The sequence below is a fragment of the Aotus nancymaae genome, unplaced genomic scaffold (genome assembly GCF_030222135.1).
Source record: "Aotus nancymaae isolate 86718 unplaced genomic scaffold, 86718_ANA_hifiasm-v0.15.2.pri h1tg000021l, whole genome shotgun sequence".
NCBI lineage: Eukaryota > Metazoa > Chordata > Mammalia > Primates > Aotidae > Aotus > Aotus nancymaae.
In genome coordinates, this window is record NW_026988433.1 from 3,195,087 (window position 1) to 3,210,032 (window position 14,946).

Genomic DNA, 14,946 nt, shown 5'->3' on the forward strand with positions numbered 1-14,946 from the left:
TGACGGCGCGCGCCTCTTGATTGACGGCGCGCGCCTCTTGATTGACGGCGCGCGCCTCTTGATTGACGGCGGCACTTTCGGCTCTCGCGAGACTGATGGGAGCGCGCCAAATTCCTCCTGCGAAGCAGAGGTCGATCGCCGGCGGCTCCAGGAGCGGAGGGCGGCGACGCGCGGACCCGGGCGCGGACGGCGAGGCCGGCAGGTGAGGGGCGCTCTCCTGAGGCCCTCGGGCCGGCCCTGCCGAGGGTGCGGTGGAGCCGGGCGCGGGTGGCGCCGCCGAGGCGAGGGGGAGGCCGGGGTCCCGCAGCCGCCCCCTCTCGCCGCGCCTGACCGGGGTGGAGCGGCGCGCCCGGACCGCCGGCGGAGGGACCTGGGGCGGGGCGGAGGCTCCGCGGAAGTAGCTTCTCCGCGGGGGGAACGAGGCGGGCCGCGCGGTCTTCCCCTGCTCGGCTCTTCCTGAGGCGTTTCGGGCCTCGCCTGGCGCGCAGCTGCGTTTGGGGCCTGCCGCGCGGCGGGGGCGGTGCGAGCTGCGGGAGCGGGGCCAGGCCCTGCGGGGCGGACGCGCGGCGGGTGGGGGCCGGGACCCCGCCTGGAGGCGCAGCGCTGGGGGAGGCCGCGGCGGGCGGATCGCTGGAGCCTAGGATCCTGTCCCGGCGACACCCTTTCTCCTCTGTTTGATTACTTTATTTTTTTGGAGACGGAGTCCTGCCCCCTCACCCAGCCTAGTGTTTATTATTATTATTGGTGGGGGGACACAGTGCAGCCCTGTCGCCCAGGCTGGAGCGCAGAGGCGCGATCTCGGCTCCCTGCAGCCTCCGCTCCCGGGTTCAAGCGATTCTCTTGCCTCAGCCTCCCGAGTAGCTGGGGTGACAGGCGCGCGCCATCATGCCGGCTGAATTTTGTAGTTTTAGTAGAAACGGGGTTTCGCCATGTTGTCCAGGCCGGTCTCGAACGCCTGACCTCAGGTGATCCGCCCGCCTCGGCCTCCCAAAGTGCTGGATTACAGGCGTGAGCCACCGCGCCCAGCCCTTCTCTTCTAAAAAGAAGAAAAATTAGCGAGGCTGGTGGCGTGCGCGTGAAGTCATGGCTATTAATTCTCGGAGGCCGAGGCCGGAGGTTCACCTGAGCCCCGCAGGTCGAGGCTGCTGTGAGCTGGGATCGCGCCACAGCCCTCCAGCCTGAGCGAGGGAGCCAGACCGTCTTAAAAAAAAAAATAGAAAAACGGTAAGACGCGGCTGCTCGGTGGCCAGAGCAAACGGTAAACATGACGGAGGCCTGGCCTTCTGCCATAAGCAGAAAACGTGTAAGAATGCGAAGGCTTTTACGGACACTTAGCTGAACAAAATTCTTCACGGAGGAGAAACCGAGTGGTGAGGATCCCTGACGGCTGTCGTGCTAATCACTGCCTATCCTTAGCCCCGTTTGGTCCTCAGGCAAGCCCCGGAGAGGTAGGTGTCCTTAGTATCTACAGTGTGTGCCGGAACGTGGAGCTCAGGGACGCGCACTGGCTGCTCTGGTTCGGGGTGCAGGACGTGCCCCCACCTACTGCACTCCACTGCCCTGCCCCGAGCTCGGTGACAGCCTCCAGGCAGGGGATATTGAGTGCCGGCTTTTAACTTGCGTGCTCTACGTGGGTTAACTCCTCTCGTCTTTAAAACAGCCCCAGGAGGCGGTGGGTGGTAGATGTGCCTGCATTTTTTCTGTGAAATGGGGACACCAGTGGCCTCCCTCGTAGGGGTTGTCATGAAAACTGAATGAGAGTGTATGTGGAGTACTGGGACGATGGATATAGTAACCCGTGAACTGCTCTCTGTCTGTCTGTTATCCCCATTTTTCCGATGTTTTACTGTTGCTGGTTTAAAAGTCAGATACACGGCTCAGAAAAAACAGTTTTGGGAGGAAATATGGTCCCAGTGAACAGTTTTCTAGTCCACTGAATCCAACGTATATTAATAATATATAAATATACATAATCGTGATTACTGTTTATGTTAGTATTCTGGTTATAAAGTTGAACAGGTTTTGAAGGGCCTGCCCTAATTGTATTTTTCCCATGAGTCCTTTCATTTTAATGTGCCTTTTTGCCAGACTTGGGGTTTTTCAGGAATACATATCTGAAACACACTAGGTGGGTTCAGTGTTGCAGAAGTAGGTGGGATTGGCCAGGCATGGTAGCTTACCCCCTGTAATCCTAGCACTTTGGAATTCCAATGTGGGCAGATCACCTGAGGTCAGGAGTTCAAGACCAGCCTGGCCAACATGGTGAAACCCCATCTCCACTAAAAAATACAAAAATTAGTCAGGTGTGGTGCGGGCACCTGTAATCCCAGCTACTTGGGAGGCCAAGGCAGGAGAAGCTCTTGAACCTGGTAGGCGGAGGTTGCGGCAAGCCAAGACCGTGCCGCTGCACTCCAGCCTGGGGGACAGAGTGAGACTCTGTCTCAAAAAAAAGAAAAGAGAGAGAAGTAGGTGGCATTTCAAACTGTAACCACTGGGTTCCTTTCTTTCACTCAGGGATGATGGCCCCACTTCCTCAGTCTCTGCACTCAAGCGCCTGGAACGGAGTCAGTGGACGGATAAGATGGATTTGCGGTTTGGTTTTGAACGGCTGAAGGAGCCTGGTGAGAAGACAGGCTGGCTCATTAACATGCATCCCGTAAGCACTGGCGCTTTCCCTTGGTCCTTCTCCCTCCCAGGGGTGTGGCTGTATTCCTTCTTGTCATAGCATGGTCCTTGTCCAAAGTGGGACCCATGGGGGGACTTGTCTGGTGAATCAGTAGGGAGATGTGATGGCTCCCAGCTCTCCTCCTTTCCTCTTTAACATCATTGAGGGCCACAAAGAAGTCAGTGTGAGAAGCCGGAGGTGATGGCCCTTGCTTTTAGCCATCATAATAAAGCTTTCAAGGATTATGAGGGAGAAATTCCAAGAAATCCCCATTTGGAGGCTCTTACGATGTGGTTCTTTTGAATAAGGTGGTAGTGTTAATGTAGGGGTGGAATAAAGACCTAGATGAGGGGATTTGTTTCTGAAGTGCTCAGTTTCCCAAAAGGTCGGAGGAAAAGGGTCCTGACACTGTGTAGAGGACGATTGTGCCTATGTTGGTCAATTCTCTCGTAGACCGAGATTTTAGATGAAGATAAACGCTTAGTCAGTGCGGTGGATTACTACTTCATTCAAGATGACGGAAGCAGATTTAAGGTAAGCCCGAGAAGCTAAAACCCACTTGCAGCGAGCAGCTGGATCCAAAATGAGGGGTGTTCATTTAACTCTGTGACTGTCAGGGAGGTCGTGGGAGGCTTCTAGTGCACAGCTGCCCATAGCCCACCAAAACTCAGGCCCCTGGAGGCCCCATCAGTCACCATTTAAGATGTCCTGAGAGAGATCAGTTTAGGAAGACTCTGAATGGTGAGCAGTATTGCGTCTTAGATTCTTGCCCCATGGTAAGTGCACATCCTGACGTCCTGTTATGCTTTACGAGCTACCAAGGTCAAGGCTACCCTGGCTCTAGGCTGTTCATGGACTGACTGTAGGAGCAAGCAGTCTGTTTTCATTTTTCTCTCCTTTTTTTTTTTTCTCATTAAAAAAAAAAAAAAAAAAACCCGGCCTGTGGTTGGGACTCATCACAGCTTTCACTGCGGCCTGGCTCTGTCTCCCCGTCCGCGTCTTTCCCGGCACAGCCACTCCCGCTCCCCGGCGGTGTGAAATGGGGAGCTGTGCCCCAGAGCGCCGCCTGCTGGAGAGAAGTGAACTTTCTTCCTCAACCTGGTTCCAAAGTCCCAGGGAAGGGCCCTGATTGGCTTTAACAGCAGTTTTATTGAGATATGTACAATGCGCGTATATGACTCACCCATTTAAAGTGTAAGATTCGGAGGTTTTAGTGATCGTTTTTAAGAGTTGTAAAACTGGCCAGGTGACGTGGCTCATGCCTATCATCCCAGCACTTTGGGAGGCTGAGGTGGGAGGATCACAAGGTCAGGAGATCGAGACCAGCCTGAACACGGTGAAACCCCGTCTCTACTAAAAATACAAAAATTAACCAGGCGTGGTGGCAGATGCCTGTAATCCCAGCTACTCAGGAGGCTGAGGCACAAGAATTGCTTGAACCCGGGAGGCGGAGGTGGCTGTGAGCCGAGATCACGCCACCGCACCCCAGCCTGGGCGACGGAGCGAGACGCCGTCTCAAACAAACTACAAGAGTCATAAAATACATGCAGCGTCAAACATGCCATTGCATCCATACTGAATGTGCCTGGAGCGGCCTCACTCCCAATCGCACTGTTGCTCCCTCGCGGCCGCCACTGTTTCTGAACCTTTTCGTTGCCCCAAAGAGAAACCTGGAGCTGTCAGGCAGTAACTCTCCGTCCGTTCTCCTCAGCCCCCGCCAGCGACGGATACCTTTTTGGTTTCCGGCACTCTTTGGGACGAACTCATGCTGAAAACCACTGTCTTTCTCTGACGTTCTAATTTAATTGGTCCTCCTGCATTTCATCTGGCAACTTAGAGTGGGGGACATCAGCCACCAAATCCTCCTCAACACAGGCTGCTGCTTTGGCCCAGCTCAAGGGGCTGTGAAATGAGACCTGGGTGAGCACAGGGTCCACACGGTGGAGGGGCAGGGCCGGGGAGGGTCCTCCTGGGATGGGGTGAGACAGTGGTCCAGCGTGGGGGGGGCAGGGCCGGGGAGAGTCCTGCTGGGACGGGGTGAGACAGTGGACCAGGGTGGGGGGGACAGGGCCGGGGAGGGTCGTCCTGGGATGCGGTGAGACAGTGGTCCAGCGTGGGGTGGGGGACAGGGCCGGGGAGGGTCCTCCTTGGATGGGGTGAGACAGTGGTCCATCATGGGGGCACAGCTGCGGAGGGTCCTCCTGGGACAGGGGTGAGAGAGTGGACCAGCATGGGGTGCGGGACAGGGTCGGGGAGGGTCCTCCTGGGATGGGGTGAGACAGTGATCCAGCGTGGCGGGGCAGGGCCGGGGACGGTCCTACTGGGACGGGATGAGACAGTGGACCAGGGTTGGGGGGCCGGGGCCAGGGAGGGTCGTCCTGGGATGGGGTGAGACAGTGGTCCATCATGGGGGCAGAGCTGGGGAGGGTCCTCCTGGGACAGAGCTGAGACAGTGGACCAGCGTGGGGTGCGGGACAGGGTCGGGGAGGGTCCTCCTGGGATGGGGTGAGACAGTGGTCCATCATGGGGGCAGAGCTGGGGAGGGTCCTCCTGGGACAGAGCTGAGACAGTGGACCAGCATGGGGTGCGGGACAGGGTCGGGGAGGGTCCTACTGGGATGAGGTGAGACAGTGGTCCAGCGTAGAGGGGCAGGGCAGGGGAGGGTCCTGCTGGGACAGGGTGAGACAGTGGACCAGGGTGGGAGGGCCGGGGCCAGGGAGGTTCCTCCTGGGATGCGATGAGACAGTGGTCCAGCGTGGGGTGGGGAAAGGGCCAGGGAGGTTCCTCCTGGGATGGGGTGAGACAGTGCTCCAGCGTGGGGTGGGGGACAGGGTCGGGGAGGGTCCTCCTGGGATGGGGTGAGACAGTGGTCCAGCGTAGTGGGTAGGGCCGGGAAGGGTCCTGCTGCGACGGGGTGAGACAGTGGGCCAGTGTGGTGGGGACAGGGACGGGAAGGGTCCTCCTGGGATGGGGTGAGACAGTGGTCCAGCGTGGGGTGGAGGACAGGGCTGGGGAGGGTCCTCCTGGGATGGGGTGAGACAGTGGTCCAGCATGGGGTGGGGGACAGGGCCGGGGAGGGTCCTGTTGGGACGGGGTGAGACAGTTGACCAGGGTGGGGAGGCCGGGGCCAGGGAGGGTCCTCCTGGGATGGGGTGAGACAGTGGTTCATCATGCGAGCAGAGCTGGGGAGGGTCCTCCTGGGACAGAGGTGAGACAGTGGACCAGCGTGGGGCGGGGGACAGGACCGGGGAGGGTCCTTCTGGGATGGGGTGAGACAGTGGTCCTTCATGGGGGCAGAGCTTGGGTGGGTCCTCCTGGGACAGGGGTGAGACAGTGGATGAGCACAGTGTGCGGTACAGGGTCGGCGAGGGTCCTCCTGGGATGGGGTGAGACAGTGGTCCAGCGTAGGGGGGCAGGGCCAGGGAAGGTCCTGCTGGGACGGGGTCAGACTGTGTACCAGCGTGGGGTGGGGGACAGGGTCGGGGAGAGTCCCCCTGGGATGGGGTGAGACAGTGGTCCAGGGTGGGGGGCCAGGGCCAGGGAGGGTCCTGCTGGGATTCGGTGAAACAGTTGACCAGGGTGGGGGGCCGGGGCCAGGGAGGGTCCTCCTGGGATGGGGTGAGACAGTGGACCAGCATGGGGTGCGGGACAGGGTCAGGGAGGGTCCTCCTGGGATGGGGTGAGACAGTGGACCAGCATGGGGTGCGGGACAGGGTCAGGGAGGGTCCTCCAGGGATGGGGTGAGACAGTGGACCAGCATGGGGTGCGGGACAGGGTCGGGGAGGGTCCTCCAGGGATGGGGTGAGACAGTGGACCAGCATGGGGTGCGGGACAGGGTCGGGGAGGGTCCTCCTGGGATGGGGTGAGACAGTGGACCAGCATGGGGTGCGGGACAGGGTCGGGGAGGGTCCTCCAGGGATGGGGTGAGACAGTGGACCAGCATGGGGTGAGGGACAGGGTCGGGGAGGGTCCTCCTGGGATGGGGTGAGACAGTGGACCAGTATGGAGTGCGGGACAGGGTCGGGGAGGGTCCTCCTGGGATGGGGTGCGACTGGACCAGTGTGAGGGGGGCAGGGCTGGGGAGGGTCCTATTGGGACGGGGTGAGACAGTTGACCAGGGTGGGGAGGCCGGGGCCAGGGAGGGTCCTCCTGGTATGGGGTGAGACACTGTTTCATCATGCAGTCAGAGCAGGGGAGCATCCTCCTTGGACAGAGGTGAGACAGTGGACCAGTGTCGGGTGCGGGACAGGGTCGGGGAGGGTCTTCCTGGGATGGGGTGAGACAGTGGTCCTTCATGGGGGCAGAGCTTGGGAGGGTCCTCCTGGGATGGGGTGAGACAGTGGACCAGCATGGGGTGCGGGACAGGGTCCGGGAGGGTCCTCCTGGGATGGGGTGAGACAGTGGTCCAGTGTGGGGGGGCAAGGCTGGCGAGGGTCCTATTGGGACGGGGTGAGACAGTTGACCAGGGTGGGGAGGCCGGGGCCAGGGAGGGTCCTCCTGGGATGGGGTGAGACACTGGTTCATCATGCGGGCAGAGCTGGGGAGGGTCCTCCTGGGACAGAGGTGAGACAGTGGACCAGCGTGGGGTGCAGGACAGGGTCGGGGAGGGTCTTCCTGGGATGGGGTGAGACAGTGGTCCATCATGGGGGCAGAGCTTGGGAGAGTCCTCCTGGGATGGGGTGAGACAGTGGTCCATCATGGGTGAGAGAGTGTTCCAGCGTGGGATGGGGGACAGGGCCGGGGAGGGTTCTCCTGGGATGGGGTGAGGCAGTGGTCCAAAATGTGGGCAAAGCTGGGGGCGGTCCTCTTGGGACGGGCGTGAGACAGTGGACCAGCATGGCGTGCGGGACAGGGTCCGGGAGGGTCCTCCTGGGATGGAGTCCAGGGGGAAACGGTGCGGGGGTGGGCAGGAGGAGACCAGGGACGGCGAGCCGGTCCCGGCGGGGGAGTCCCGGGGCAATAGGTGCGGGATGGGGGCAGGAGGAGACCAGGGACAGGGAGCCGGTCCCGGCGGGGAAGTCCAGGGGCAAACGGTGCGGTGGGGGCAGCAGGAAACAAGGGAGGGCGAGCGGGTTCCCGCGGGAGAGTCCAGGGGCAATCGGTGCGTGGGAGGGCAGGAGGAGACCAGGGTCCGCGAGCCGTTCACGGCGGGGGAGTCCAGGGGCAAACGGTGCGTCGGCGGTCAGGAGGAGAACAGGCCTGGCGAGGCGGTCCGGGCGGCGCAGCTCAGGGTCAAAGGCTGCGGGAGGGGCAGGAGGAGACCAGGGACGGCAAGCCGTTCCCGGCGGGGGGGATTTCAGGGGCAATCGGTGCGGTGGGGAGCAGGAGGAGACCAGGCACGGCGAGCCGGTCCCGGCGGGGGTGTCCAGGGGCAAATGGTGCGGGGGGGCGGGTCAGGAGGAGACCAGCGACAGGGAGCCGGTCCGGGCGGGGGAGTCCAGGGGCAAACGGTCCGGGGGGTGCAGGAGAAGACCAGGGACTGCGAGCCAGCTCCTGCCCGGGAGTCCAGGGGCAAATGGTGCGTGCTTGGCAGGAGGAGACCAGGGACGGTGAACCGGTCCCGGCGGAGGAGTCCAGGGGAAAACGGTGCGGGAGTGGCAGGAGGAGACCAGGGAACCCTAGCGAATCCCCACGGGGGAGTCCAGGGGCAAAAGGTGCCGGAGTGGCAGTAGGAGACCAGGGACGGTGAACCGGTTCCAGCGGGGGAATCCAGGGTCAAATGGTGCGGTGGGGGGGGGGTGGGGCAAGGAGGAGACCAGGGACAGGGAGCCGGTCCCGGCAGGGGAGTCCAGGGGCAAACGGTGCGTGGGGTGGGGGGGGGGGCAGGAGGAGACCAGGGACAGCGAGGCGGTCTCGGCGGGGGAGTCCAGGGGCAAACGGTGCGGGGGTGGCAGGAGGAGACCAGGGAACCCTAGTGGATCCCCACGGGGGAGTCCAGGACCAAAAGGTGCTGGGGTGGCAGCAGGAGACCAGAGACGTCGAGCCTGTCCCCACGGGGGAATCCAGGGCAAACGGTGCGAGGGGAGGCAGGAGGAGAACAGGGACCGCGAGGCCGGGAGTCCAGGGGCAAACGGCGCGGGGGGGTGCAGGAGGAGTCCAGGGACGGCGAACCGGTCCCGGCGGGGGAGTCCAGGGGCAAACCGTGCTTGGGGGGCAGGAGGAGACCAGGAAGGCGAGCCGTTCCCGGCGTGGGAGTCTCGGGGCAAAAGGTGCGGGGTGGGGGCAGGAGGAGACCAGGGACAGGGAGCCGGTCCCGGCGGGGGAGTCCAGGGGCAAACGGTGCCGGGGGGGCAGCAGGAAACAAGGGAGGGCGAGCGGGTTCCCGCGGGAGAGTCCAGGGGCAATCGGTGCGGCGGGGGTCAGGAGGAGAACAGGCCTGGAGAGGCGGTCCGTGCGGCGCAGCCCAGGGTCAAAGGCTGCGGGAGGGGCAGGAGGAGACCAGGGACGGCAAGCCCTTCCCGGCGGGGGGGATTTCAGGGGCAATCGGTGCGGGGAGGGGGGAACAGGAGGAGACCAGGCACGGCGAGCCGATCCCGGCGGGGCTGTCCAGGGGCAAATGGTGCGGGGAGCGGGCCATGAGGAGACCAGCGAAATAAATAGCCAGATAGCCACGCATGGTGTCTCACACCTGTAGTCCCAGGTACTCAGGAAATAAATAGCAGATAGCCAGGCATGGTGTCTCACACCTGTAATCCCAGCTACTCAGGAAATAAATAGCCAGATAGCCACGCATGGTGTCTCACGCCTGTAGTCCCAGCAACTCAGGAAATAAATAGCCAGATAGCCAGGCATGTTGTCTCACACATGAAGTCCCAGCTACTAAGGAAATAAATGGCCAGATAGCCAGGCATAGTGTCTCACAACTGTAGTCGCAGCTACTCAGGAAATAAATAGCAGATTGCCAGTCATGGTGTCTCACACCTGTAGTCCCAGGTACTCAGGAAAAATATAGCAGATAGCCAGGCATGCCGTCTCACGCCTGTAGTCCCTGCTACTCAGCAAATAAATAGCAGATAGCCAGGCATGGTGTTTCACACCTGTAGTCCCAGCTACTCAGGAAATAAATAGCTGATAGCCAGGCATGGTGTCTCACACCTGTAGTCCCAGGTACTCAGGACATAAATAGACAAATAGCCAGGCATGGTGCCTCACACCTGTAGTCCCAGATTCTCAGGAAATAAATAGCCAGATAGCCAGGCATGGTGTCTCACACCTGTAGCCCCAGTTACTCTGCAAATAAATAGCCAAATAGCCACACATGGTGTCTCACGCCTGTAGTCCCAGCTACTCAGGAAATAAATACCCAGATAGCCAGGCATGGTGTCTCACACATGTAGTCCCAGCTATTCAGGAAATAAAAAGCCAGATAGCCAGGCATGGTGTCTCACACCTGTAGTCTCAGGTACTCAAGAAATAAATAGCAGATAGCCAGGCATGGTGTCTCACATCTGTAGTCCCCGCTACTCAGGAAAAATATAGCAGATAGCCAGGCATGCTGTCTCACACCTCTATTCCCCGGTACTCAGGAAATAAATAGCTATTAGCCAGGCATGGTGTCTCACACCTGTAGTCCCAGCTACTCCAGAAATAAATAGCCAGATAGCCAGGCATGTTGTCTCACACCTGTCGTCCCAGGTACTCAGGAAATAAATAGCCAGATAGCCAGGCATGGTGTCTCAAACCTGTAGTCCCAGCTACTCAGGAAATAAATAGCGCGATATCCAGGCATGGTGTCTCACACATGCAGTGCCAGCTACTCAGAAAATAAATAGCAGAGAACAAGGTATACTGTCTCACACCTGTAGTCCCAGCTATTGAGGAAATAGAAAGATAGTCAGGCATGGTGCCTCACACCTATAGTCCCAGGTACTCAGGAAATAAATAGCAGATATTCAGGCATGCTGTCTCACACCTGTAGTCTCAGCTACTCAGGAAATAAATAGCCAGATAGCTGGGTATGGTGTCTCACACCTGTAGTCCCAGATACTCATGAAATAAATGGCCAGATAGCCAGGAAAGGTGTCTCACACCTGTAGTCCTAGCTACTCAGGAAATAAATAGCCAGATAGCCAGGTATGGTGTCTCACACCTGTAGACCCAGCTACTCAGGAAATAAATAGCCGATAGCCAGGCATGGTGTCCCACACCTGTAGTCCCAGCTAATCAGGAAATAAAACGCCAGAAAACCAGGCATGGTGTCTCAGATCTGTAGTCCCAGCTGCTCAGGAAATAAATAGAGAGAGAGCCAGGCATGGTGTCTCACACCTGTAGTCCCAGCTACTCAGGAAATAAATAGCAGATAGCCAGGCATGAAGTCTCACATCTGTAGTCCAACCTAATCAGGAAATATATAGCAGAGAGCCAGGCATGGTGTCTCACAGCTGTAGTCCCAGCTAATCAGGAAATAAATAGCCAGATAGCCAGGCATGGTGTCTCACACATGTATTCCCAGCTACGCAGGAAATAAACAGCCAGATAGCCAGACATGGTGTGTCACACCTGTAGTCCTACCTACTCAGGAAATAAATAACCAGATAGCCACGCATGGTGTCTCTCACCTGTAGTCCCAGCTACTCAGGAAATGAACAGCCACATAGCCAGGCATGGTGTCTCACACCTGTAGTCCCAGCTACTCAGGAAATATGTAGCCAGATAGCCAGGCATGGTGTCTCACACCTGTAGTCCCAGCTACTCAGGAAATAAATAGCAGATAGCCAGGCATGGTGTCTCACAACTGTAGTCCCAGCTACTCAGGAAATAGGCAGCCAGATAGCCAGGCATGGTGTCTCAAACCTGTAGTCCCAGCTACTCCGGAAATAAATAGCCAGATAGCCAGGCATGGTGTCTCACACCTGTCGTCCCAGGTACTCAGGAAATAAATACCCAGATAGCCAGGCATGATGTCTCACACATGGAGTCTGAGGTAATCAGGAAATAAATAGCCAGATAGCCAGGCATGCTGTCTCACACCTGTTGTTCAAGCTACTTAGGAAATAAATAGCCAGATAACCCGGCATGGTGTCTCACACCTGGAGTCTCAGTTATTCAGGAAATAAATAGCCAGATAACCCGGCATGGTGTCTCACACCTGGAGTCTCAGTTACTCAGGAAATAAATAGCAGAGAGCCAGGCATGCTGTCTCACACCTGTAGTACCAGCTATTCAGGAAATAAACAGCCAGATAGCCAGGTATGGTGTCTCACACCTGTAGTCTCAGCTACTGATGAAATAAATGGCAGATAGACAGGCATGGTGTCTCACATCTGTAATCCCAGCTACTCAGGAAATAAATAGCCCGATATCCAGGCATGGTGTCTCACACATGCAGTGCCAGCTACTCAGAAAATAAATATCAGAGAGCAAGGTATACTGTCTCACAACTGTAGTCCCAGCTACTTAGGATATAAATAGCCGATAGCCAGGCATGCTGTCTCACACCTGTAGTCTCAGCTACTCAGGAAATAAATAGCCAGATAGCTGGGTATGGTGTCTCACACTTGTAGTGCCAGATACTCATGAAATAAACAGCCAGATAGCCAGGAATGGTGTCTCACACCTGTAGTCCTAGCTACTCAGGAAATAAATAGCCAGATAGCCAGGTATGGTGTCTTACACCTGTAGTCCCAGCTACTCAGGAAATGAACAGCCAGATAGCCAGGCATGGTGTCTCACACCTGTAGTCACAGACACTCAGGAAATATGTAGCCAGATAGCCAGGCATGGTGTCTCACACCTGTAGTCCCAGCTACTCAGGAAATAAACAGCCAGATAGCCAGACATGGTGTCTCACACCTGTAGTCCTACCTACTCAGGAAATAAATAGCCAGATAGCCAGGCATGGTGTCTCACACCTGTAGTCTCAGCTACTCAGGAAATATATAGCCAGATAGCCAGGCATGGTGTCTCACACCTGTAGTCGCAGCTACTCAGGAAATGAACAGCCAGATAGCCAGGCATGGTGTCTCACACCTCTATTCCCCGGTACTCAGGAAATAAATAGCAGATAGCCAGGCATGGTGTCTCACACCTGTAGTCCCAGCTACTGAGGAAATAAGCAGCCAGATAGCCAGGCATGGTGTCTCAAACCTGTAGTCCCAGCTACTCCGGAAATAAATAGCCAGATAGCCAGGCATGGTGTCTCACACCTGTCGTCCCAGATTCTCAGGAAATAAATAGCCAGATAGCCAGGAATGGTGTCTCACACCTATAGTCCCAGCTACTCAGGACATAAATAGCCAGATAGCCAGGTATGTTGTCTCACACAAGTAGTCCCAGGTACTCAGGAAATAAATGGCCAGATAGCCAGGCATGGTGTCTCACACCTGTAGTCCCAGGTACTCCGGAAAAATATAGCAGATAGCCAGGCATGCCGTCTCACGCCTGTAGTCCCTGCTACTCAGCAAATAAATAGCAGATAGCCAGGCATGGTGTTTCACACCTGTAGTCCCAGCTACTCAGGCAATAAATAGCTGATAGCCAGGCATGGTGTCTCACACCTGTAGTCCCAGGTACTCAGGACATAAATAGCCAAATAGCCAGGCATGGTGCCTCACACCTGTAGTCCCAGCTACTCAGGAAATTAATAGCCAAATAGCCACGCATGGTGTCTCACACCTGTCGTCCCAGATTCTCAGGAAATAAATAACCAGATAGCCAGGAATGGTGTCTCACATCTGTAGTCCCAGCTACTCAGGAAAAATATAGCAGATAGCCAGGCATGGTGTCTCAGACCTGTAGTCCCAGCTACTCAGGAAATAAATAGAAGATACCCAGGCATGATGTCTCACATCTGTAGTCCAACCTAATCAGGAAATATATAGCAGAGAGCCAGGCATGGTGTCTCACAGCTGTAGTCCCAGCTACTCAGGAAATGAACAGCCAGATAGACAGGCATGCTGTCTCACACCTGTAGTCCCAGCTACTCAGGAAATAAATAGCCAGATAGCCAGGCATGGTGTGTCACACATGTATTCCCAGCTACTCAGGAAATAAACAGCCAGATAGCCAGACATGGTGTCTCACACCTGTAGTCCTACCTACTCAGGAAATAAATAGCCAGATAGCCAGGCATGGTGTCTCTCACCTGTAGTCCCAGCTACTCAGGAAATGAACAGCCACATAGCCAGGCATGGTGTCTCACACCTGTAGTCCCAGCTACTCAGGAAATATGTAGCCAGATAGCCAGGCATGGTGTCTCACACCTGTAGTCCCAGCAACTCAGGAAATAAATAGCAGATAGCCAGGCATGGTGTCTCACACCTGTAGACCCAGCTAGTCAGGAAATAAACAGCCAGATAGCCAGGCATGGTGTCTAACACCTCTACTCCCCGGTAATCAGGAAATAAATAGCAGATATCCAGGCATGGTGTCTCACACCTGTAGTCCCAGCTACTCAGGAAATAAATAGAAGATACCCAGGCATGATGTCTCACATCTGTAGTCCAACCTAATCAGGAAATATATAGCAGAGAGCCAGGCATGGTGTCTCTCACCTGTAGTCCCAGCTACTCAGGAAATGAACAGCCACATAGCCAGGCATGGTGTCTCACACCTGTAGTCCCAGCTACTCAGGAAATATGTAGCCAGATAGCCAGGCATGGTGTCTCACACCTGTAGTCCCAGCAACTCAGGAAATAAATAGCAGATAGCCAGGCATGGTGTCTCACACCTGTAGACCCAGCTAGTCAGGAAATAAACAGCCAGATAGCCAGGCATGGTGTCTAACACCTCTACTCCCCGGTAATCAGGAAATAAATAGCAGATATCCAGGCATGGTGTCTCACACCTGTAGTCCCAGCTACTCAGGAAATAAGCAGCCAGATAGCCAGGCATGGTGTCTCAAACCTGTAGTCCCAGCTACTCCGGAAATAAATAGCCAGACAGCCAGGCATGTTGTCTCACACCTGTCGTCCCAGGTACTCAGGAAATAAATAGCCAGATAGCCAGGCATGGTGTCTCACACCTGTAGTCCCAGCTACTCAGGAAATAAATACCCAGATAGCCAGGCATGATGTCTCACACATGGAGTCAGAGCTAATCAGGAAATAAATAGCCAGATAGCCAGGCATGCTGTCTCACACCTGTTGCTCAAGCTACTTAGGAAATAAATAGCCAGATAACCCAGCATGGTGTCTCACACCTGGAGTCCCAGTTATTCAGGAAATAAATAGCAGAGAGCCAGGCATGCTGTCTCACACCTGTAGTACCAGCTATTCAGGAAATAAATAGCCAGATAGCCAGGCATGCTGTCTCACACCTGTAGTCCCAGCTACTCAGGAAAT

General features: G+C 56.7%; 1 protein-coding gene across 1 annotated transcript in view; it reads left to right on the forward strand.

Annotated features, from left to right (window-relative positions):
• Positions 1–95: 95 nt before the first annotated feature.
• Positions 96–14,946, forward strand: part of LOC135276211 (DNA polymerase epsilon catalytic subunit A-like) — a 37,842-nt gene continuing 22,991 nt past the window's right edge. The window contains exons 1-3 of the mRNA XM_064379474.1: positions 96–202; positions 2,515–2,656; positions 3,119–3,199. Of these exons, the coding sequence (XP_064235544.1) occupies positions 96–202; positions 2,515–2,656; positions 3,119–3,199 (330 nt within the window). The remainder of the gene's footprint in view (positions 203–2,514; positions 2,657–3,118; positions 3,200–14,946) is intronic.